Source organism: Stenella coeruleoalba (genome assembly GCF_951394435.1).
Source record: "Stenella coeruleoalba genome assembly, chromosome: 11".
NCBI classification, from domain to species: Eukaryota; Metazoa; Chordata; class Mammalia; order Artiodactyla; family Delphinidae; genus Stenella; species Stenella coeruleoalba.
The window spans coordinates 64,422,740-64,447,963 of NC_137157.1; the positions used below are offsets into that span (position 1 = coordinate 64,422,740).

At 43.6% G+C, this 25,224-nt stretch overlaps 1 protein-coding gene across 6 annotated transcripts; it reads right to left on the bottom strand.

Annotated features, from left to right (window-relative positions):
* Positions 1–9,594: 9,594 nt before the first annotated feature.
* Positions 9,595–24,263, bottom strand: TMEM106C (transmembrane protein 106C). Of its 6 annotated transcripts, none has more exons than XR_013830679.1 (8): positions 24,139–24,252; positions 23,453–23,667; positions 22,464–22,527; positions 21,807–21,966; positions 21,577–21,717; positions 20,326–20,379; positions 11,887–19,451; positions 9,595–10,420 (listed from the first exon to the last, which is right to left on the bottom strand). XR_013830679.1 is itself a non-coding variant. In XM_079938482.1 (8 exons), the coding sequence occupies exons 2-8, from the start codon at positions 23,637–23,639 to the stop codon at positions 19,355–19,357; spliced, it is 753 nt and encodes a 250-aa protein (XP_079794608.1). In that variant the 5' UTR covers positions 23,640–23,667; positions 24,139–24,252; the 3' UTR covers positions 9,595–19,354. The 6 variants fall into 6 exon arrangements, 5 of the variants coding, with proteins under 5 accessions (XP_079794608.1, XP_079794606.1, XP_079794604.1 ...); XM_079938482.1 differs by adding an exon at positions 21,085–21,134 and having other exon boundaries at positions 9,595–19,451; XM_079938480.1 differs by having other exon boundaries at positions 9,595–19,451; positions 23,453–23,716; positions 24,213–24,263.
* Positions 24,264–25,224: the final 961 nt, after the last annotated feature.

Genomic DNA, 25,224 nt, shown 5'->3' on the forward strand with positions numbered 1-25,224 from the left:
CTGGAGTCTGTGGGCAGGACAGAATCCTCTTTCGTAAACTTTGGCACCAAGTGGAACCCAGGGGTGAACTAGGAACAGAGACCGAGGTTTGGGAAGGGAGGCACACGAGAGGGGGCGGCCTTGTTCCTGAGCATAAGCCCAGACACACCTCCAGGCGGATTAGTGCAAGAGAAAAGATGCTCTCTGAACTCCGACGGGGAGGTGGGGCCTGTGTCGTGCCACTCGGGAGAGACCAGAGACGCCCCGAGGGGGGGGGGGTGCACGGTGCCGGGGGGGGGGGGGAGGGCAGGGGAGGGAATCCACAGAGGCCCAGTGCACCAGTCAATCTATTTATCTGTATCTTTCCCTCAGACTTCAGTTCAAGCAGAAGTGTTAGTGCTGAACGCTCGCCCCACCCCTTATTCCTTTTTCCCGGCCCCCATTCCTCACTTGCTGGGCTGGCACCTAAAGCTTCCATGGGTGTCTTCTCAACACACGGAGGGACAGCCGGTCCCTTCTTGCCTTCCAAAGACTCGTGTTATGTGGGGCAAAAATGAGGAGGTGCTCACCTTTTCCACTAGAGGGCGCTAGTTCCTGACAAACTAAAAGAGTGAATCGCAAACATAAGAACACACAATTAGAAGAGCTATCTCATAATTTTAAATAAACAACCCTTCCATATACCAAGAGAGCTAGTGGGGGCAAGGGGGAGAGGTCTGCGGACGCTTATGGAAGCCTCTCAGACCACATACGGAGCTGAATAGTGGAGTCTCGTTCCAACCTGTCAGCCACACTCAGCGCCTATCCTGCTCCCTAGCTCACTTCACTGCCCACAGTGGTGTCAGAGCGACTTACTCCAAAGCAGCTCAACAGATCGTGAGCATCAGCTCAGTCCCTGGTAAGAGGAGTCCCATCTGCATCAGCATATAAAGCTGATCCCTCGTAGCCCACCCATTTCCCGGGTACCCAGTCAAACCTAGAAGTAATAGCAACTGCTGCACTGGTAACTGATGAATGAACCAGAAGGGAAGAGAAGCAGCGGGACAGAAAGCCCTGCATCTGTGGTCAGATCAAAACGCACCACCCTGGGTGACAGTACTGCACTACAGTAGCCCCTTTGTCCCGACCTGGGCCAGAGGCTCACCACTAATTCCCATGATCCCTGATGCCCCAGGAAAGGCGGAAGGTCTCTCTCGAGGCACAATAACCTCTCAGATAACATTCTGACCCCGGCGGGACTGAGTGGACAGACCTGGCTTACTAGCTGTAGGCCTCAGTCAGGCTACTGTTCCTTTCTTGAGCTTCCTCGTTTCTACGAAAGTGTCCTGCCTCCAAGGGCTTTTGCTTTTTGACTGAGTGGAACCCAGGAGTCTGACTCCAGTGAAGACTTGCTCAGGACCCTGGATCCTGGGTAAATCACAGACCAACTTCCGAAATAGTTTCCCCTTCTAAACAAGAGAAGAAACACAGAATGCACAGAATGAATCTCGAGGTGATGAAGAAGCTTACTTATAAAGGCAAAGAATAAGGATTATTTTGCCCAGAGAAATACTTAGGACCCCTCAGACTCATGTAGAACTTTTACAAACAGGCTGATTCTTCTTTTTTTTTTTTAATGTGGACCATTTTTAAAGTCTTTATTGAATTTGTTACAAAATTGCTTCTGTTTCGTTTTGGTTTTTTGGCCCTGAGGCATGTGGGATCTTAGCTCCCTGACCAGGGATCGAACCCGTACCCCTTGCATTGGAAGGCGAAGTCTCAACCACTGGACCACCAGGGAAGTCCCCAGCCTGATTCTTTTAATAGTTTCACATCTGGGGCTAGAATCCCTAGAAGGACAGGTGACCCAGAGGTCTCAGGGATCCTGCTTTGGGGTAACTAGTGTTGCAGAACAGACGGTGGAAGTACATTGTGGCGTATATGGGATCCAGTGAGTATCAGAGGCTTATCATGGCATATGAAACATCTACCTATGACTCTGGACAAAAACGTATAGAAAATGCAATCCTTAGCATATAGCAGGTGCTCAATAAATACTTTTTTGGAACGAGTAAATGAATAAATGGAGATTTCAACCAGGGGACATGGTGTAAGTACTTTGAGAGTTAAGAAAGAGGTCACGGCAGAGGCCAACCCAGAAGCTACAGAGAAAGATCTCTGGTGAAGCTTCATCTCCAAGAAACACATTCCTGCACTCCAGTCAAGATGGTGGAGTAGAAGGATGTGGAACTCACCTCCTCCCACAAATACATAAAAAAATACAAATGGAAAAATGCTCACAGAATACCTACCCATCACTGGCAGGAGACCTCAAACACCTGAAAGGACAAGAAGGATCTCCACGTAACTGGGCAGGATGAAAGAAAGAAAAAAAAAAAAAAGAGCAAGTGGGATAGGACCTGCTCCCCTGGGAAGGAACTGAAGGAGTGGCGAGGTTCCTGCACCCTGGGAAGCCGCCTCACTGGTGGGGAGATCAGCCAGGACAGAAAGGGAGCTCCAGAGGCTCGGAGGAGAGCACACCTGGTTTGTGGCGGGCAGAACAGAGAGAGACGTACACAGGCGGTCTATGCGCAGCTGCTGGTATGGGTGGGGGCTGGGTGCTGGAACGCGGGGTTTAGAGAACAGACCTGGGGAGAGGACTGCTGTTGGCTGCACGGAGACAGCCGGAAGGGGCTGGAGTGCGGTACAGCCGCAACTGGGGGTGTTTGCAGAAGCTCGAGCCCGCCATAGAAGTGAAGCACCATTAAGTGGTGTACAAAGGGAGGGGTGGAGCCACCATAGCAGCCTCTACAGGCTCTGGGAGCACGCACCCAAGCCACCACCTCAGTGGGCCGCCGCCTGGGTGGGCTCCCACGCCCCAGCCACCAGCGGGTTGCCCACGTGCAGAGGAGGGGCTGAAATCACAGCTGAGTCCAGGGGCCACACAACTTAGGAAGCAGGGCTGAAATCTCTCCCTGCGCGGCTGCCTCGCTCAACATCTAGTGCAGGCTCTGATCACCACAACGCCAGTCACACCTCCTATCAAGGGGATAACGGCCAGCATACACTAAGGACAGACGTGACAGGCATCCATGCTAAAAACAGCCCTCGCACCAAAAATATTAAACCCAAGCAGGCTACACAGGGATGCTCCCCCATATAAAGAGCCCTCCAAGACCACGGTAGATAATTGTTTCTCCTAAACTCATAAAGCAACAGAAATATAAGTAAAATGAAGAAGCAGAGGAACTGCTCCCAGTTAAAAAATCAGAGGAGAATTCCCCTGAAAGAACAAGTGAAACAGATCTCGTCAGTCTAACAGACACAGAGTTCAAAAAGGAGATAATGAAAATACTGACGGAATTAAGAAGGGCTATTGACAGAAATGCAGATTACTGTAAAAAGGAACTAGAAACTATAAAAAAGGAACCAAGAAAAATTAGAGAACTCATTTGCCAAGAGGAAAGCTGAGCTGAAGGCAATGAAGAGCAGAATGAATAATGCAGAGGAGCAAATAAGTGACCTGGAAGACAGAATAATGGAAAGCACCCAATCAGAGCGGCAGACAGAAAGCCAAATTTTAAAAAATGAAAGCAATATAAGAGACTTATGGGATAATATAAAGCATGCCAATCTATGCATAATAGGGATCCCAGAAGGAGAAGAAAGAGAAAAGGGAATTGAAAACGTATTTGAAGAAACTATGGCTGAAAACTTCCCAAACCTAGAGAAGGAAACAGATATCCAGTTACGGGAAGCACAGAGGATCCCAAACAAGATGAACCCAAACAGACCTACACCAAGACATACTATAATTAAAATGGCAAAAGTGAAAGAGAGGATTCTAAAGGCAGCAAGAGAAAAACAAAGAGTTAACTACAAGGTAACCCCCCTAAGCCTATCAGCTGATTTCTCTACTGAAACGTTGCAGGCCAGAAAGGAGTGGCAAGATATATTCAAAGTCCTGAAAGGGAAAAGTCTGCAACCTAGGATACTCTACCCAGCAAGATTATCATTTAGAATAGAAGAAGAGATAAAGAACTTCTCACACAGGCAAAAACTTAAAGAATACAGCAATACTAAACCTATCCTAAAGGAAATATTGAAAGGCCTTCTCTAAATAGAAAAGAAGAATCTACAGGGAAGAGAAAATCACAATTGGAAAGTAAATCACGTAAATAAGCCAGTACACAGATTTAAAGAAAGACAAAACAAAAAATTTCTGTGAAAGTGATGGTAACGACAATGAACAGCAAAAGGATGAACGTGAAGATGTAAAAGAGGACATCAAAATCGTAAAATGTGGGGGAGGACAGTAAGAAAATGTAGATTTTTTTTCCTAGAGTGTGTTTAAGCCTGTATGACTACCAGTCTAAAGCAAGTAGATATAGGAAGGGGTTAATATACTTCAAAAACAGGGTACCCAAAAATCAAAAACATACAATAGATTCACAAAAACCAAAAAGAAGAGAACACAAGCATACTACAAAAAAAATCATCAAACCACAAAAGGAAAAACAAGAAAAGAAAGGGACAAAGAAGAAATATAAAATCAACGGGAAAACAAGGTTTAAAATGGCAATAAATAACATATCTATCAGTAATTACCTTAAATGTCAATGGACTAAATGCTCCAATCAAAAGACACAGAGTGGCAGACTGGATAAAAAGGACAAGAGCCTACAATACGCTGCCTACAAGAGACCCACTTTAGGGCAAAGGACACACATAGATTGAAAGTGAGGGTATGGGGCTTCCCTGGTGGCACAGTGGTTAAGAATCCACCTGCCAATGCAGGGGACACAGGTTCGAGCCCTGGTCCGGGAAGATCCCATATGCCGTGGAGCAACTAAGCCCATGCACCACAACTACTGAGCCTGTGCTCTAGAACCCACGAGCCACAGCTACTAAGCCTGTGTGCCACAACTACTGAAGCCTGTGTGCCTAGAGTCCGTGTTCCACAATAAGAGAAGCCACTGCAATGAGAAGCCCGTGCACCACAAAGAAGAGTAGGCCCTGCTCGCCACAAGCAGAGAAAAGCCTGCGTGCAGCAACGAAGACCCAACACAGCCAAAAATAAAATAAATAAAAATTTTTAAAAACCCACTTTATTTAAAAAAAAAAGAAAGTGAGAGGATGGAAAAAGACATTTCATGCAAACGGAAATGACAAGAAAGCGGGGGTGGCAATACTCACATCAGACAAAATAGACTTTAAAACAAAGGCTATAAAGAAAGATAAAGAAGGATACTATATAATGATAAAAGGATCAACACAAGAAAAGGATATTACACTTGTCCATATATATGCACCCAATATAGGAGCACCCAAATACATAAAAGAAATACTAACAGACATAAAGGGAGAAATTGATGGAATACAATAATAGTAGGAGATTTTAACACCCCACTCACATCAATGGACAGATCTTCGAGACAGAAGATCAATAAGGCAACACAGATCCTAAATGATACAATAGAACTGTTATACTTAATTGATATTTTCAAGATATTACAGCCAAAAAAGCAGAATACACCTTCTTTCTTCTTTTCAAGTGCACATGGAACACTCTCTAGGATTGGCCATGTACTAGGGCACAAGTCTCAACAAGCCTCAACAAATTTAAGAGGATAGAAATTATTTCAAGCATCTTTTCTGACAATGATGGCATGAAACTAGAAATCAACCAAAGAAAAAGAAACGAGAAAAAAAAAACAATACATGGACTAAACAACATGCTACTAAAAAACCAATAGGTCAATGATGAAATCAAAGAAGAAATTTAAAAGTACCTTGAGGGGGCTTCCCTGGTGGCGCAGTGGTTGAAAGTCCACCTGCCGCTGCAGGTGACACGGGTTCATGCCCTGGCCCGGGAAGATCCCACATGCCGCGGAGCGGCTGCGCCCGTGAGCCATGGCCGCTGAGCCTGCGTGTCCGGTGCCTGTTGCTCCGCAACGGGAGAGGCCATAACAGTGAGAGGCCCGTGTACCGCAAAAAAAAAAAAAAAAAAAAAACAAACCTTGAGGTAAATGACAATGAAAGCACAACCATATGAAATCTATGGAATGCAGCAAAAGCAGTTCTTAGAGAGAAGTTCATAGTGATACAGGTCTTCTTTAAGAAACAAGAAAAATCTCAAATAAACAACCGAACCCACCACCTAAAATAATTAGAAAAAGAAGAACAAAAAACCCTAAAATTAGCAGGAGGAAGGAGATAATAAAGATCAGAGAGGAAATAAATAAAATAGAGATTTAAAAAAAACAATTAAAAAAATTCAATAAAACCAAGAGCCAGTTCTTTGAAAGGGTAAACAAAATTGACAAACCTCTGGCCAGGCTCACCAAGAAGAAAAGAGAGAAGATCCAAATAAAAAAATAATAAATGAAAGAGGAGAAATCACAGCTGATACCAGAGAAATACCACAAACCACGAGAATACTATGCACAATTATATGCCAACAAATTTGATAACCTGGAAGAAATGGACAAGTTTCTACAAAAATACAGCCCACCAAAATTGGAGCAAGAAGAAATAGAGGGACTTCCCTGGTGGCTCAGTGGTTAAGAATCTGCCTGCCAAAGCAGGGGACACGGGTTCAATCCCTGGTCTGGGAAGTCCCCACATACCATGGAGCAACTAAGCCCGTGAGCCCATGTGCCACAGCTACTGAAGCCCACATGCCTAGAGCCTGTGCTTTGCAACAAGAGAATCCACCACAATGAGAAGCCCGTGCACCACAATGAAGAGTAGCCCCTGCTCACTGAAACTAGAGAAAGCTTGTACGCAGCAACGAAGACCCAACGCAGTCAAAAATAAATACATTAATAAATTTAAAAAAAGAAGAAATAGATAACTTGAACAGAATGATCACTAGAAGTGAAATATAATGTGTAATTTTTTTTTTTTTTCAGTATGCGGGCCTCTCACTGTTGTGGCCTCTCCCGTTGCAGAGCACCAGCTCCGGACGCGCAGGCTCAGTGGCCATGGCTCACGGGCCCAGCCGCTCCGTGGCATCTGGGATCTTCCCGGACCGGGACACGAACCCGTGTCCCCTGCATCGGCAGGCGGACTCTCAACCACTGCGCCACCAGGGAAGCCCCCTAGAATGTGTAATTTAAAAAACTCCCTACAAACTAAAGTCCAGGACCATATGGCTTCACAGGTGAATTCTACCAAATATACAAAGAAGAGTTTATACTGATCCTTCTCAAACTCTTCCAAAAGATTGAAGAAAAAGGAACACTCCCAAAGACATTCTATGAAGCCACCATCACCCTGATACCAAAGACAGACAAAGACACTACCAAAAACAAAAATTACAGGCCAATATCTTTGATGAATATAGATGCAAAAATTCTCAGCAAAATATTAGCAAACCAAATCCAACAACACATAAAAAAGGTCATACACCATGACCAAGTTAGATTCATCCCAGGGTCACAAGGATCATCACAGGGTCAAAATACAGAAATGAATATGATACACCACATCAACAAAAGAAAAGACAAAAACCATATGATGATCTCAAAAGATGCAGAAAAAGCATCCAATAAAATTCAACATCCATTCATGATAAAAACCCTTACGAAAGTGCGTATAGATGGAACATATCTCAACATAATAAAAGTTATTTATGACAAACCCACAGCCAATATAATACTCAATGGTGAAAAGCCGAAAGCCTTCCTGCTAAAATCTGGCACAAGACAAGAATGCCTACTCTCACCACTTTCATTCAACATAGTATTGGAAGTCGTAGCCACAGCAATCAGACAAGAAATAAAAGGTACTCAGATTGGCAGGGAAGAGGTAAGACTGCCATTATATGCAGATGGCATGATACTATATATAGAAAACCCTAAAGACTCCACACCAAAACTACTAGAACTGATAAATGAATTCAGCAAGGTAGCAGCCTACAAGATTAAGATACAGAAATTGGTTGCATTTCTTTACACTAACAGTGAAATATCAGAAAGGGAATGTAAACAATCTCTCTTAAAATCACATCAAAAAAATTAAAATACTTAGGAATAAACCTCACCAAGGAGATGAAAGACTTATATGCTGAAAACTATAAAACATTAATAAAGGAAACTGAAGATGATTCAAAGAAATGGAAAGATATCCATGCTCTTGGACTGGAAAAACTAATATTGTTAAAATGGCCACACTACCCAAAGCAATCTATAGATTTAATGTGATCCCTTATCAAATGACCCATGACATTTTTCACAAAACAAGAACAAATAATCCTAAATTTTATAGGGAACCATAAAAGGTCCAGAATCGCCAAAGCAATCCTGAGGAAAAAGAACAAAGCAGGAGGCTTAACCCTCCCGGATTTAAGACAATACTGCAAAGCTGCAGTAATCAAAACTGTGCTATTAGCACAAAAACAGACATATGGATCAATGGAACAGAATAGAGAGCCCAGAGATAAATCACATACCTATGGTCAGTAAATCTTCAACAAAGAATATACAAGGCAAGAATATACAATGGTGAAAAGATAGTCTCTTCAGCAAGTGGTGTTGGGAAAGTTGGACAGCCATATGCAAATCAATGAAGTTAGAACACACCCTCACACCACATACAAAAATAAACTCAAAATGACTTAAAGACTTAAACATAAGACATGACACCATAAAAGTTCCGGAAGAGAACACAGGCAAAACATTCTCTGACATAAACTGTACCAATGTTTTTAGATCAGTCTCCCAAGGCACTAGACATAAAAGCAAAAATAAACAAATGGGACCTAATTAAACCTATAAGCTTTTGCACAGCAAAGGAAACCAGAAACAAAATGAAAAGACAGCCTATGGACTGTGAGAAAATATTTGCAAATGATGTACCTGACAAGGGCTTAATTTCCAAAATATACAAACAGCTCATACAATTAAATAACAACAAAAAAACAAACAACCCAATCGAAAATTAGGCAGAAGACCTAAATATACATTTCTCCAAAAAAGACATACAGATGGCCAGTAGACACATGAAAATATGCTCATCATCACCACTAATTATTAGAGAAACGCAAATCAGAACTACAATGAAGTACCACCTCACACTGGTCAGAATGGCCATCTTTAAAAAGTCTGCAAATAATAAACCCGGAGAGGGTGTGGAGAATAAGGAACTCTCTTACGCTGTTGGTGGGAATGTAAATTGGTGCAGCCACTATGGAGAACAGTATGGAGGTTTCTCAAAAACCTAGAAATAGAGTTGCCATATGATCCAGCAATCCCACTCCTGGGCATACACCCAGACAAAACTATAATTCCAAAAGATACATGCACCCCTATGTTCAAAGCAGCACTATTTACAATAGCCAAGGTGTGGAAACAACCTAAATGTCCATCAACAGATGAATGGATAAAGAAGATGTGATATGTGTGTGTGTGTGTGTGTGTGTATATCTCACATGGAATATATGGGAATATTACTCACCCATAAAAAAGAAAAACTAATGCTATTTGCAGCAACATGGATGGACCTAGAGTTTAAGTAAGTCAGACAAAGAAAAATACCATATGATATCATTTATATGTGGAGTCTAAAATATGATGCAAATGAACATATCTACAAAACAGAAAAAAAGACTCACAGAAATAGAGAACGGACTTGTGGTTGCCAAGGGGGAGGGGAGGTGGGGGAGGGAAGGATCAGGAGTTTGGGGTTAGCAGATGCAAACTGTTATATACAGGATGGATAAACAACAAGGTCCTACTGTATAGCACAGGGAACTATATTCAACATCCTGTAATAAACCATAATGGAAAAGAATATGAAAAAGAATATATATTGGGTGGGCTAAAAAGTGCCTTTGGTGTTTTAAGTAAAAATAAAAGACACATTTTTCATTTCCACCAAGAACTTTATTGAACAACGTATTCACCCTTTTGTTCCACTATCTTCTGCCATTTTTCAGGCAACTTCGTAATTCCATCTTCCCAAAACTTTTTATCTTTTTAAGCAAAGAACTGTTCCAGGTGCCTTTTACAGTCTTCCAGGGAATTGAAATTTTTTCCATTAAGAGAATTTTATAAAGACTGAAATAAATGGAAATCTGAAGGTGCAATGTCTAGTAAATATGGCGGATGAATTAGAACTTCCCAGCGAAGCTGTAACAGTTTTTGCCTGGTCATCAAAGAAACATGCAGTCTTTAATTATCCTGATGGAAGATTATGCATTTTCTGTTGACTAATTCTGGATGCTTTTAGTCGAATGCCATTTTCAGTTGGTCCGGTTGGGAGCAGTACTTGTTGGAATTAATTGTTTGGTTTTCTGGAAGGAGCTCATAATAGAGGACTCCCTTCCAATCCCACCATATACACAACATCACCTTCTTTGGATGAAGACCGGCCTTTGGTGTGGTTGGTGGTGGTTCATTTCGCTTGCCCCATGATCTCTTCTGTTCCACATTGCTGTACAGTATCCACTCTTCATCGCCTGCCACAATTTGTTTTAAAAATGGAACATTTTCATTAGGTTTCAATAGAGAATCACACGCAGAAGTATGGTCAACAAGGTTTTTTTTCTTTTGCTTAACTTATGTGGAACCCAAACATCAAAGCGATTGGCATAACCAAGCTGGTGCAAATGATTTTCAACGCTTGATTTGGATATTTTGAGTATGTCAGCTATCTCCCGTATGGTATAAAGTTGATTGTTCTCAATTATTGTTTCAATTTGATCCGTATCAACTTCAACTGATCTACCCAACCGTGGAGCATCATCCAGCGAGAAGGAACTTCACAAACCACTTCAGACGTGTTCAATCAGTCACAGCACCTTCTCCATACACTGCACAAATCTTTTTTTGGGGTTTTAGTTTCGTTTTTACCTTTCTTGAAATAACAAAGCATAATATGCCTAAAATGTTGGGGTTTCCCCCCCATCTTCAGTGTTAAGATGGCTACACAAAAATTCACCAATTTTGATGTCTTTTTTTAAATGCATGCTGACATGACAGCTGTCACATACAATCTAACAAAATTGTTTCAGATGAAGTTAAAGACAACTAAGTGCCACTAGAGCCATCTTACAGAAAAAAACCAAATGAACCTTTTGGCCCACGCAATATATGTATAACTGAATCACTCTGCTGCACAGCAGGAATTAATACAAATTGTAAATCAACTATACTTTAATAAAATTTAAAAAAGAAACACACTCCTTCCAAACCTCAATCCAGTACAGATACAATGGTGATAGCAATGACACCAGAGCCAACCACTTCCCCTTTCTATTTTGGTGTTGCCGAGAGCAAATTCTATGTATTTGTCCAAGAATTAACAGAGAGCATGATACAACTACGCAGAGCATCCCGCAGTGCAGTATGGGATGCTGAGAATATAAACAGGTATGAGAGTTCGTAGCATTATTAGATAAGACTTACTGCTGTATGTTTACAAAAGTTAACTGCTCTCATTTGAATACCATAGCTGCATTTAAAGATAACATTGACTCCCTCTTGTGAGAACACCAGAATCACAACTAACTGCTGAACAATCATCAACAGGAAGACACTGGAACTCACCAAAAAAATACCCCATATCCAAAGACAAAGGAGAAGTCTCAGTGAAATGGCAGGAGGGATGCAATCATGATAAAACCAAATCCCATAACTGCTGGGTGGGCGACTCACAAACTGGAGAACAATTATACCACAGAAGTCCACCCAATGGAGTGAAGGTTCTGAGCCCAATGTCAGCCTTCCCAACCTGGGGGTCCGGCAACAGGAGGAGGAACCCCCAGAGACTCAGACCTTGAAGGCCAGCAGGATTTGACTGCAGGACTTCGACAGGACTGGGGGAAAGAGACTCCACTCCAGGAGGGCACACACAAAGTAGTGTGCACACCAGGACCCAGGGGGGAAGGAGCAGTGACCCCAGAGGAGACTGAACCAGACCTACCTGCTAGTGTTGGAGGGTCTCCTGCCGAGGCGGGGGATGGCTGTAGCTCACCACGGAGACAAGGACACTGGCAGAAGTTCTGGGAAGTACTCACTGGTGTGAGCCCTCCTGGAGTCCACCATTAGCTCCACCGAAGAGCCTGTAGCCTCCAGTGCTGGGTCGCCTCAGGCCAAACAACCAACAGGGAGAGAACTCAGCCCCACACATCAGCAGACAAGTGGATTAAAGTTTTACTGAGCTCTGCCCACCAGAGCGACACCCAGCTCTACCCACCACCAGTCGCTCCCATCAGAAACCTTGCACAAATCTCTTAGATAGCATCATCCACCAGATGGCAGACAGCAGAAGCAAGAAGAACTACAAACCTGCAGCCTGCAGAACAAAAACCACAATCACAGAAAGATAGCAAAATGAAAAGGCAGAGGACTATATCCCAGATGAAGGAACAAGATAAAACCCCAGAAAAACGACTAAATGAAGTGGAGATAGGTAACCTTCCAGAAAAAGAATTCAGAATAATGATAGTGAAGATGATCCAGGACCTCGGAAAAAGAATGGAGGCAAAGATCAAGAAGATGCAAGAAATGTTTAACAAAGACCTAGAAGAATTAAAGAACAAACAAACAGAGATGAACAATACAATAACTGAAATGAAAAATACACTAGAAGAAATCAATAGCAGAATCATTGAGGCAGAAGAACGGATAAGGGACCTGGAAGACAGAATGGTGGAAATCACTGTCACGGAACAGAATAAAGAAAAAAGAATGAAAAGAAATGAAGACAGCCTAAGAGATCTCAGGGACAACATTAAACACACTAACATTCACATTATAGGGGTCCCAGAAGGAGAGAGAGAAAGAAAGGACCTGAGAAAATATTTGAAGAGATTATAGTTGAAAATTTCCCTAACATGGGAAAGGAAATAGCCACCCAAGTCCAGGAAGCACAGAGTCCCATACAGGATAAACCCAAGGAGAAACTTGCCGAGACACATAGTAATCAAATGGACAAAAATTAAAGACAAAGAAAAATTATTAAAAGCAACAAGGGAAAAACGACAAATAACATATAAGGGAACTCCCATAAGGTTAAAAGCTGATTTCTCAGCGAAAACTCTGCAAGGCAGAAGGGAGTGGCACAATATATTTAAAGTGATGAAAGGGAAGAACCTACAGCCAAGAATACTCTACCCAGCAAGGATCACATTCAGATTCGATGGGAGAAATCAAAAGCTTTACAGACAAGCAAAAGCTAAGAGACAACACCACCAAACCAGCTCTACGACAAATGCTAAAGGAAATTCTCTAAGTGGGAAACACAAGAGAAGCAAAGCACCTACAAAAACAAACCCAAAACAATTAAGAAAATGGTAATAGGAACATACATATCAATAAGTACTTTAAATGTGAATGGATTAAACACTCTAACCAAAAGACAGACTCACTGAATGGATACAAAAACAAGACCCGCATATATGCTGTCTACAAGAGACCCACTTCAGACCTAGGGACACATTCAGACTGAAAGTGAGGGGATGGAAAGAAATATTCCATGCAAATGGAAATCAAAAGAAAGCTGGAATAACTATACTCATATCAGATAAAGTAGACTTTAAAATAAAGAATGTTACAAGAGACAAGGAAGGACACTACATAATGATCAAGGGATCAATCCAAGAAGATATAACAATTATAAATATATATGCACCCAACATAGAAGCACCTCAATATGTAAGGCAAATGCTAACAGCTATAAAAGAGGAAATCAACAGTAACACGATAATAGTGGGGGACTTTAACACCTCACTTATACCAATGGACAGATCATCTGGACAGAAAATTAATAAGGAAACATAAGCTTTAAACAACACAATAGACCAGATAGATTTAATTGATATTTATAAGACATTCCATCCAAAAAAGCAGATTACACTTTCTTCTCAAGTGCGCACGGAACGTTCTCCAGGATAGATCACATCTTGGGTCACAAATCAAGTCTTGGTAAATTTAAGAAAATTGAAATCATATCAAGCGTCTTTTCCGACCACAATGCTTTAAGATTAGAAATCAATTACAATCAATTTGTAAAAAACACAAACACACAAAGGCTACACAATACGTTACTAAATAACCAAGAGATCACTGAAGAAATCAAAGAGGAAATCAAAAGATACCTAGAGACAAATGACAATGAAAACACAATGATCCAAAACCTATGGGATGCAGCAAAAGCAGTTCTAAGAGGGAAATTTATAGCAACACAATCCTACCTCAAGAAACAAGAAAAATCTCAAATAAACAATCTAACCTTACACCTAAAGGAATTAGAGGAGGAACAAAAAACATAACCCAAAATTAGCAGAAAGAAAGAAATCATAAAGATCAGAGGAGAAATAAATGAAACAGAAACATAGAAAACATTAGCAAAGATCAATAAAACTAAAAGCTGGTTCTTTGAGTAGACTGGGATCGACATATCTACACTAATATGTATAAAATAGAAAACTAATAAGAACCTGATGCATAGGACTTCCCTGATGGCGCAGTGGTTAAGAATCCGCCTGCCAATGCAGGGGACACGGGTTCGAGCCCTGGTCTGGGAAGATCCCACATGCCACGGAGCAACTAAGCCCGTGCACCACAACTACTGAGCCTGTGTGCCACAACTACTGAAGCCCACATGCCTAGAGCCCATGTTCCGCAACAAGAGAAGCCACCGCAGTGAGACGCCCGCACACCGCAATGAAGAGCAGCCCCCATTCACTGCAACTAGAGAAAGCCCATGTGCAACAACGAAGACCCAACGCAGACAAAAATAAATAAATAAATTTATTTAAAAAGAACCTGCTGTATAAAAAATAAAATAAAATTCAAAAAAATAAGTAAATAAAATTAAATTTAAAAATTGAGAAACCATTAGCCAGACTCATCAAGAAAAAGAGGGAGAGGACTCAAATCAGTAAAATTAGAAATGAAAAAGGGGAAGTTAGAACGGACACTGCAGAAACACAAAGAATCATAAGGGAACTACTACAAGCAACCCTATGCCAATAAAATGGACAACCTAGAAGAAATGGACAAATCCTTCGAAAGGTATAACCTTCCAAGACTGAACCAGGAAGAAACAGAAAATATGAACATACCAATCACAAGTAATGAAATTGAAAGTGTGATAAAAAATCTCCCAACAAACAAAAGTCCAGGACCAGATGGCTTCATAGGTGAATTCTATCAAACATTTAGAGAAGAGCTAATACCCATCCTTCTCAAACTCTTCCAAAAAATTGCAGAGGAAGGAACACTCCCAAACTCCTTCTATGGCGGCACCATCACCCTGACCAAAACCAGACAAAGATACTACAAAAAAAAAGAAAATTACAGACCACTATCACTGATGAATATGGATGCAAAAATCCTCAACAAAATACTAGCAAACAGAATCCAACAACACTTTAACAGTATCATACACCACGATCAAGTGGGATTTATCCCAGGGATGCAACGATTCTTCAATATACACAAATCAATGTGATACACCACATTAACAAATTGAAGAATAAAAACCATATGATCATCTCAATAGATGCAGAAAAGCTTTTGACTAAATTCAACACCATTTATGATAAGAACTCTCCAGAAAGTGGGCATAGAGGGAACCTACCTCAACATAATAAAGGCCATATATGACAAACCACAGCAAACATCATTCTCAGTGGTGAAAAACTGAAAGCATTTCTTCTAAGATCAGGAACAAGACAAGGATGTCCACTCTTGCAACTATTATTCAACGTAGTTTTCAAAGTCCTAGCCCTAGCCACAGCAATCAGAGAAGAAAAAGAAATAAAAGGAATACAAATTGGAAAAGAAGTAAAACTGCCACTGTTTGCAGATGACATGATAGTATACATAGAGAATCCTAAAGATGCCACCAGAAAACTTCTAGAGCTAATCAATGAATTGGTTAAAGTTGCAGGATACAAAATGCACAGAAATCTCTTGCATTCCTATATACTAATGATGAAAAATCTGAGAGAGAAATTAAGGAAACACTCCCATTTACCACTGCAACAAAAAGAATAAAATACCTAGGAATAAACCTACCTAGGGAGACAAAAGACCTGTATACAGAAAACTATAAGACACTGATGAAAGAAATTAAAGATGATACAAATAGATGGAGAGATATACCATGTTCTTGGATTGGAAGAATCAATATTGTGAAAATGACTATACTACCCAAAGCAATCTACAGATTCAATGCAATCCCTATCAAATTACCAATGGCATTTTTCTTTTACAGAACTAGAACAAAAAAATCTTAAAATATGTCTGGAGACATAAAAGACCCCGAATAGCCAAAGCAATCTTGAGGAAAAAAAACGGAGCTGGAGGAATCAGACTCCCTGACTTCAGACTATACTACAAAGCTACAGTAATCAAGACAGTATGGTATGGGCACAAAAACTGAAATATAGATCAATGGAACAGAATAGAAAGCCCAGAGATAAACCCACACACCTATGGTCAACTAATGTATGACAAAGGAGGCAAGGATATACAATGGAGAAAAGACAGCCTCTTCAATAAGTGGTACTGGAAAAACTGGACAGCTACATGTAAAAGAATGAAATTAGAACACCTCCTAACAGCAGACACAAAAATAAACTCAAAATGGATTAAAGACCTAAATGTAAGACCAGACACTATAAAACTCTTAGAGGAAAACATAGGAAGAACACTCTTTGACATAAATCACAGCAAGATCTTTTTTGACACACCTCCTAGAGTAATGGAAATAAAAACAAAAATAAACAAATGGGACCTAATGAAACTTAAAAGCTTTTGCACAGCAAAGGAAACTATAAACAAAAAGACAACCCTCAGAATGGGAGAAAATATTTTCAAACAAATCAACAAAGGATTAATCTCCAAAATATATAAACAGCTCATGCAGCTCAATATCAAAAAAACCACCCAATCAAAAAATGGGCAGAAGACCTAAATAGACGTTTCTCCAAAGAAAAGGCACATGAAAAGCTGCTCAACATCACTAATTATTAGAGAAACGCACATCAAAACTACAACGAGGTGTCACCTCACACCGGTTAGAATGGGCATCATCAGAAAATCTACAAACAATAAATGCTGGAGAGGGTGTGGAGAAAAGGGAACCCTCTTGCACTGTTGGTGGGAAGGTAAATTGATACAGCCACTATGGAGAACAGTATGGAGGTTCCTTAGAAAACTAAAAATATAACTACCATACAACTCAGCAATCCCAGTACTGGGCATATACCCGGAGAAAACCATAATTCAAAAGGACACATGCCACATGCACCCTAAGTTCACTGCAGCACTATTTAGAATAGTCAAGTCATGGAAGCAACCTAAATTACCATCGGCAGATGAATGGATAAAGATGTGGTACATATATACAATGGAATATTACTCAGCCATAAAAAGGAACGAAATTGGGTCATTTGAAGAGATGTGGATGGACCTAGAGACTGTCATAGAGACTGAAGTAAGTCAGAAAGAGAAAAACAAATACCATATACTAACGCATATATGTGGAATCTAGAAAAATGGTACAGATGAACCAGTTTGCAAGGCAGAAACAGAAACACAGATGTAGAGAACAAATGTATGGATACCAGGGGGGAAAAGCAGGGGGGTGGGGTGGGGGGATGAACTGGGAGATTGGGATTGACATATATACACTAATATGTATAAAATAGATAATAAGAACCTGCTGTATAGCACAGGGAACTCCACTTCGCTGTACAGCAGAAACTAATACAACACTGTAAAACAACTATACCCCAATTAAAAAAAAAATGAGTAATCAACTTGAAAGTTCTAAAATAAAAAAATAAAGATAACGTTGAGAAGCAAGAAATGCTACTGAGGCACATGGTCACAAAAAATTATTCAAAACTGAAGTACCAATAGGAGTAACCTTGTCAAAATCACATGAAAAATACGCTAGAGGATGTTTGGAAAATTGGAAAACAAAAAAATGTAGCAATGTGTACATCTTCATGTGTTCAGGGCATGTCCTCAAAAATGGTGCACATCTGCTTCCATACAAGTCGTGTTCCATCATTTACACACAGAACAGTCATCACCATCGTGTACTACAGGCCGTTAAAGGATCCAGGTTAACAGGGAAACTCGGCTTTCAACCCTCAGCTCTTGGGTTACTCAAGCATGGTCAGCATCGACCAAACACCATGAAATTTAGCCTTAGCCTGAAGATTCAGAGTGCAAAGATCATTGATGTTGAAAATCAAGCTACGTGAATGAGGACAAAAAAGAAAATAGACCCTGTGCCACCACCTGTTGCTGTTAGGGTTTCCCGAGGCACGAGTGCTGGAGAAGGAGCTGGAGCCCACCTCAGCGGAGTTCTGAAACTGACTACTCAAGCTTCCCCCTAGATGCCCTGCCACCGTGGGGCTGGAGCCTGCGCTTTGGGTGGTGGAGAGGGTGGAGACAGTTCAAGAAACTTTCAACTTCAAACCAGGTCCTCTTAATTAGCAAGTTATTCCTCCTCAGGGAAGCAGCTTCTCAATCCTCAGGCATCACTGCTCTACCTCGGCCAACCTCCAGGGGGCATTAAGTGCTCTGTTCTACAACAGCGATAGGCCAACCTGTCACCATCAGAGGTAGACCGACTGCGATAGGAGCTCACGGGGACAGTACAAGCAGGGCTTCTTCTCTTCCCTTCCCATCGTGTGCTGATAACACTTCACAAGCAACTATTCTACGGTCCCCCAGAGGTGCCTACTGAGACATCCACACAATCAGAGGAGACACAGATGAATCAAAAGCAGGGTTTACTTTTCTACCAAATTCTCTAATCCATGTTCCAGCCAATGGATGAAGGGTAAATCAGACCCCACAGACTCTTGGTAAAAAGTTTTAACTTTCTACAGGAAAAAAAGAGTTATTTTTTTTTCTTTAATAAAGTTCCTAGGCATTTGGAAGCAGATGAATAAATTTCACATATTGAATGGTCTGTGCTTTCTTCTTTAATGTATCCAAATGCTCCCTCCCTGCTGCCTCTTCTGTGATGAGGCCCCGAAAATAGTTCTGCAACTGCACCGACCGTCTTATTTCCGGATCACTCTATCGTCTGATACCCTAGAACCATGGTACGATTTTAACTGATGATGGCCCAAGAACAGTTGAAAAGATCTCAGTTAAACTCTTCAGACCTTCTTTGAGTGCCTATTTGCTGGGCATAGGCTAGGCACGAGGCAGTGATCCTGCTGGTTCTGAGAAAAGTAAACGGCGCTACAGAGAGGAGTTTTCCTCCCTAGTGGCAGGAGGACGTCTGCTGGGGACTGAGAGAACCAATTTCTCCTCTGGTTCTACCCCCTGGGGTAGGTACAGGGCTCAGGCCCCGGAAACAGATGCTGTGTCTCTTCTGACAGATGCTGCCATGGAAGGACCACGAGCAGTTTCTAAACAGCTGTGGAATTTGCTCCACAATCCACATAGTGGTGTGTCTCCAGGGAGCTCTGGGTCATGTGGCCAATGTAGGAAATCTTCACTGAAGTTCTAGGGAAAGGAAAACCAACGAGAATTAATTGTTTCTGAGACGAAATAAGTAAGAAACATCGCCCGAGTAATTTCTTGCAAGCTCAGGCAGTAATATCCACAGGTCCTAGATACGTATCTTCATGGTTACACAACCAGGAGGTCAGAGGATCTTTCCACATCCCCAGAGACACTGTGCCCTGAGCTGACCCTCTAAATATGTGGTTCTGAACCGGGGACGATTTTAACCCACAGGGGACTTCTGGCAACGTCTGAACATTTGGGGTTGTTACAACTGAGTGGGGGAGGAGGTGGTGTTACTGGCATCTAGTGGGTAGAGGCCAGGCTGTAAAACGTCCTACAAGGCACAGAACAGCCCCTCGCAACAAACAACTGTCTGGCCCAAAATGTCAATAGTGCCAAGGCTAAGAAACCCTGCTCTAACCCTGCTATTTCAAATGTCTGCAGCAGAACCTTGTCACTTGCGAATTTAACAGTCACGGTTCTAGAGATTACGGTCCATGACAATGTGGTAATTTGTGTGGCTACAGAGTAAGTCTGGCCAGATGCCCAGGGCTTACGCCTTGAGAAAGCTTTTCTTTTCTTTACTAGTTCCATCAGGATTCTAAAGGGATCACACAACTCGATCCCATTTCATGGAGAAAATTCTACAACTAACCGTTCACTGTGACCCTCGTGATTTGTGACAGGGATTTGGACACTGTATCTAAACGACAGCAAGGCTCTGCCGTGTCTGTGCCTGTAAGGTACTGGGCATCCCCCCTTTGGTCTGTGGGTCCCACGGGCTCTCCTGAGCAAAGGTGGCCAGCTCACGTGGCCTGACGGTCCAGGCTCAAACACAAGGGCCCTGGACACAGGGAAATGAGCAACGTACCGCATGAAGACCACTGTGCTGTGCACCAGGATATCGGGTAACCTGCAGAAGAAGCTGCAAAACAGCAAACGGAGAAATGGTTGTTTTTGGTTTTGTTTTTTTAAAAAAAGGCGAATCAGCAGGAGTGCTGAGTTACACTGTCAAACTGAAGAGCAGTCAGCCCCGTTTGGGCACCTCCCCTGCCCCACACCCGCCCTTCTGGTTTAAGTGCTGTCCTGGCTCACTAGTTCCGAGTCCCCACAAGTGTCCTTCCATCCTCCCACAACACCATCTTTTTGTTTGTTCATACCCATCACAAAATGCTGCAGCTTGGAAATGTTTCTAGTGGCCTAATGTTCTCTTTAAGAAATTTGAGCACTTCAGTCACATATCAAATACCACATCCTGGGCTTCCCTGGTGGCACAGTGGTTGAAAGTCTGCCTGCTGATGCAGGGGACACGGGTTCGTGCCCCGGTCCGGGAAGATTCCACATGCCGCGGAGCGGCTCGGCCCGTGAGCCATGGCCGCTGAGCCTGCGCGTCCGGAGCTTGTGCTCCGCCACAGGAGAGGCCACAACAGTGAGAGGCCCGCGTACAGCAAAAAAAAAAAAAAAAAAAAAAAATACCACATCCTCCAAATAAACTTCAAGATGCCCAAAACTAGGGAACCCACAGGCCCAAGGCTGGAACTTAAGGCAGGACCGGCCCCCAACAATTGAGCTCAACTCTGAATCCCTTTCATCCAGTAAAAAGCACACATGTAGAGAACACTGTCCTTACTACACATAGGAAAATGGTCCTCCCATCTCAGCCTTCACGGTAAAATTCACCTGAAAATAAGACACCAGAGTCAGTCTGTGGCTAAGGAGGCTTGACAAAGAACAGTACTACAATCTGCAACACAAGGACCTGAGAGCATTCTTCTATCACATACAAAATATTTCCCCAAGACTGTCCCTGATCCAGACGATGAGCCTCTAACAGATCTTCCAACCTCTTCTCTGTTGAGAGGCCAATGGACCACACGGCCTCTCCTCGATTGCTGGCAAATCGCTTTCTCCGACAAATTCTTTTGTTCCTGTAACACTTAAATGCTAGCTGATTTTTTCCCCTAATTTTTCATAATTACAGAGCTCATCACGTCTTCCTCATCAACCAGTTGCTACAAGTGGAAATGAGGAGAGGAAGAGGAAAGTAATGAGGTGATAGCATTCCACAGTGCCTACTCTTTTCTCAGGCCCACGGGGCCAGGATCCTAAAAGGATGGCATACCAGATGCCCGCTCCGAGGTGGAATGAGGGAGATGTTAGTTGTCACATATGACCCAACCACGGTGTTCATGTACTGAACCTGGCTGGACAGGCTGGTCACCGCCACAGAGTAGAAGTTGGAGTTCCTGATTTTCAGGGTGGCCTGCATCAGAGCAAGAGAGGAAACACGTGTAAGTGTCCTGGCTACAAGACTCACAGGTGCACACCCAGGAAGGGAGGCCTTAATCTTACCGTGATGGCGAGGATTACAAGGGAGTCCTGCTCATTAAACGTGACTTTCACCACTTTGATGCCGTCATCATCCACGAGGACCGAATGTGGAAACAGGAAGAAAACCACCAAACCAGATGCCAGGAGACAGAGCAGAACAGACAGGAGGACATACTGCTTCCTGCAAACGACAAAGCACATGACCAACCCAGGCAGTCAGAGATCAAGGTCCAATCAGTCAAGATTAAATGCAAAAGCAGGAATGAGGCGGGGAGGGACAAGAAAGTGAAAAGAGCAAGGAATCACAAACCAGGAAAGAGTACGTGGAGCGGGTTCACAAACCCATCTGAATGCTGTCTGCCGTCTGGGAAGAGAAGCTGAAGAGAGGAACTGTGTGGACAGAAACATCTCTTCACCTGCCAGGACACCCTCTTCTCCAATTCCTACTGATTCAAGTTCCTTCATTTGGCCCTCTGTTCTCAAAACATTTCTAGCTTCAAGTTCCCTTCCCCAGACTGTGATGGGGGCAGAGACATCTTACTTGAGCAAACAGTATTAAAGCAAGTGGGGAATTTACAGGAACAGATAACGTTTTCAAGAAGTTAACTGGCATTCATACACAGAAAAAGGGACTAGGGACCACCGTAGGCATTAACAGGAGAGACGCAGGTGACTCACGTTCTCTGAGGACGCAATCTCTGATCACTGTGTGGGATCAAAGCCACCAACTCATTTACTTGCTCTAGAAAAGAAACAAACAACAATTTCGGTACAATAAACCCCACGTGTTGTAGTACTTTCTATCACACACACAGTAGCCTGCCACAAATATATTGTCTGGAATTGGACGTTTCTAAGATACCAGTTTTATATTTGGGGTCTGATGAACAAGAAACAATATGTAGACAGTGCTACAAATTACAAAATATCTATCAGTGCTCCCACGGCAGTGACGTGGAAGTTGAGAAATGTAGGATCTTGTTCTGGCTTTACTGCAGGGCCTTGAGCTGCTGCATGGCTTTCAGCTACGGCATAGCCTTGGGGAAGTCATTACCTCTCTAGGCCACTGTGTCCTCATCTGTAATATGAAGGCTTTGGAATAAACGGTTTCTAAGGTTCTTACCAGCTCTAAACCTCTGTGACCCTCCATCTACCCTGTTAAGACTTCTTGAGAGCCAACTTAGTGATAGATGATTCTGTACCCAATCCAGGCTCCACGCCTGTGCGTGTTTTTCTCCCTCCCCTTGACTTATTTTTCAGATCTTAGGTGGTTCATGATTCACTACCTGCTTCCTTGAACAGAAGCTTCCAAGATGGTGTCTGCTCCTCCCCCACAAAGCCACGCCAGGCCTTATGAGCGACAGCAATAAAGAAATGTGCCTGTCACCACAATCTAGAGCAAGCCAAACGTTCCAAACCAAGGAAACAACGAACAAAAGAGTGCAAGTGAAGAAAAGCAAGGCTTTCAAATACTGGGAAACCTAGAGAAGTTGTGGAACCTGCGCAAGTTTATCAAGGCAGCTCAGCTGGCTCCACAGGGCATGGCCTATGACCGTGGTACTGCCGCCCAGGAGAAAAGTTCTGGCTGGGAGACCGGAGAAGCCCTCTGGGCATCCTGGAATTCTCCTTGGGGAATCATCCTTCCCATGATCACCAAAGACTCTCACCTGTTGGAATGTAGCCTGTCCCCTGGCACGTGAGACAGGTGATGCTATCTCGCCCTGTGAACTCCACATATGGGAACTGAGCAATGGCTTCTTCCTGCTCCCGTTCAGCCAGCAAATCCTCCCTGTCATCTGCCTTCTTCCGCTTGCAAGAAGGGGGGTGAGCATAAGCGGACTGCTGGGACCCCATGGCCAGGATGTGCCACTTGTGTCATGTCCTAGGATGCAAAGAGGCAAGTGAGCGCGTGTTGGTGGCCGTGCATCTTTCTGTGAGAAAAGTGAGAGCACAAAAATGACCGAATTGCCGTCCTGAATGTGATCCCAAACACCTGCACAATTTCTAGCAGGCTCTTTTTGTAGCAGTGCTCCCTAACCTCCCTCCGACTCCTGACACACACAGCCGGGGAAACGGGGCGCCAGCTCCTCACAGCCCCACGGCTCAGGTCACCCCAGCTCCCACGTGGTCCAGCTTCACCCCTTCCTGTCCGCTATTTGCAAACTCTGTGCCCTCCTCGAGAAAACCTCCCCAGCAATCAACAGGCACCAAATTAATAACAGGCCTCAAAGATTCCCCACCCCCCTCCACTCCCAAACCCAGGAGGCGGGCTCAGGTCACGCCCCTTAGCAAAAAGCGCGCTCCGAGCCCACCGGAGTCGCCCAGGAGGGAGCAAATGCCGAAGGCTCCAGACCTGCAGGGCACGAGCTCCCGGCAGCTCCTTCACGGGCCGGACCGCCAGCCACCCGCCCGCTTCAGCAGGGTTACCTTCCTCTTGGGTCTTCTGAACTGCCCGCACTCGATGCGCACGCGCAGAATGGCAAGCCGGCCCGGGGACGCCGGCGTGAGCGCGCGCGTGCGCTCTTCGCGGCCCTGCTGACGGCGCCGGGAGAGGGCGGCAGAGAGCTGGGGGGGGTGGGGTTCGGGTTGGAGCAGCGCTTCTCGGGGCTTGAGGCTGGTGCAGTGGAGATGATTGAGTCCCCCAGAAATGCTGGGAAAGGCTCAAGTTTCCAGAGGAAGAGGAAGACGGAAAGAGCCGGCAGCCAAAGCCATTCTCAGCTATTCTCTGAGCATAGGGGTTGTGTGGAGACGCCGAGGGTAAAAAGTGCATCAGACACAGAACCTGCCCTCATCCTGCTTTAGGGCGTCCCCTTCCCCAGCCCTAGACACACACACACACACAAGGCATGCACATAAGGAGTTAGAGGACACTTTTTAAAGGGCGGGTTTCTTTGTAGGGACTGCCTGGTTGCGCTTCGCCTGCAGCAGAAGGAAGCAAGCGAGGGCAGACTTTAAGCAGGTGAAGTTATAAAGACGATGCTGGGGAGAGGAGAGATTCTGAACTGGGTGAATGGGGGGCATGCCCTGCAACGTGGTGGGAGGCTGGCGACCTTCGAGGTCTCTGCCATCTCCACTTCTCTCTCCTCCTTCTCCTGTGAAGAAGGCTGATGCCACTGCTGCTGTCTAGGTACCTGTGCAACTGCTGGTCCCAGTCAGCCCACTGAGTCTTTAGAGTAAGAAATGGTAAAGAAAAAATTATTGAATGACACTGGTTGGAGACGGTAAGGCAGACTTTGTTCAAGGTGGGCAATGGTGATAGGTGTGGAGGGACAGCTGCACCAATGGGGTCTTCCAGTGGGGGAGAGAGATTGGGTTCAAGTCTGAATCAGCAGGGTAACTGGGAATTTAGAGTCAAGGAACAGGGTGCCGGTCAGTGGGTGGAAAATTACTAAGAGAAAACATCAGCGGTGAGGGGAATTCTGGCTAAACTGACCTAACG

Bases quoted from the DNA above. Each gene is read 5' to 3' on its own strand.
- TMEM106C (XM_079938480.1), bottom strand. From the start codon at position 23,639: ATGGGGTCCCAGCAGTCCGCTTATGCTCACCCCCCTTCTTGCAAGCGG. The intron at 20,380-21,576 runs GTATGCCATCCT...GCTGTTTTGCAG, and splicing joins CACCTCGGAGCGGGCATCTG to CTTCTTCTGCAGGTTACCCG. The intron at 19,452-20,325 runs GTACGTTGCTCA...TCCTTTCCCTAG, and splicing joins AGCACAGTGGTCTTCATGCG to AACTTCAGTGAAGATTTCCT.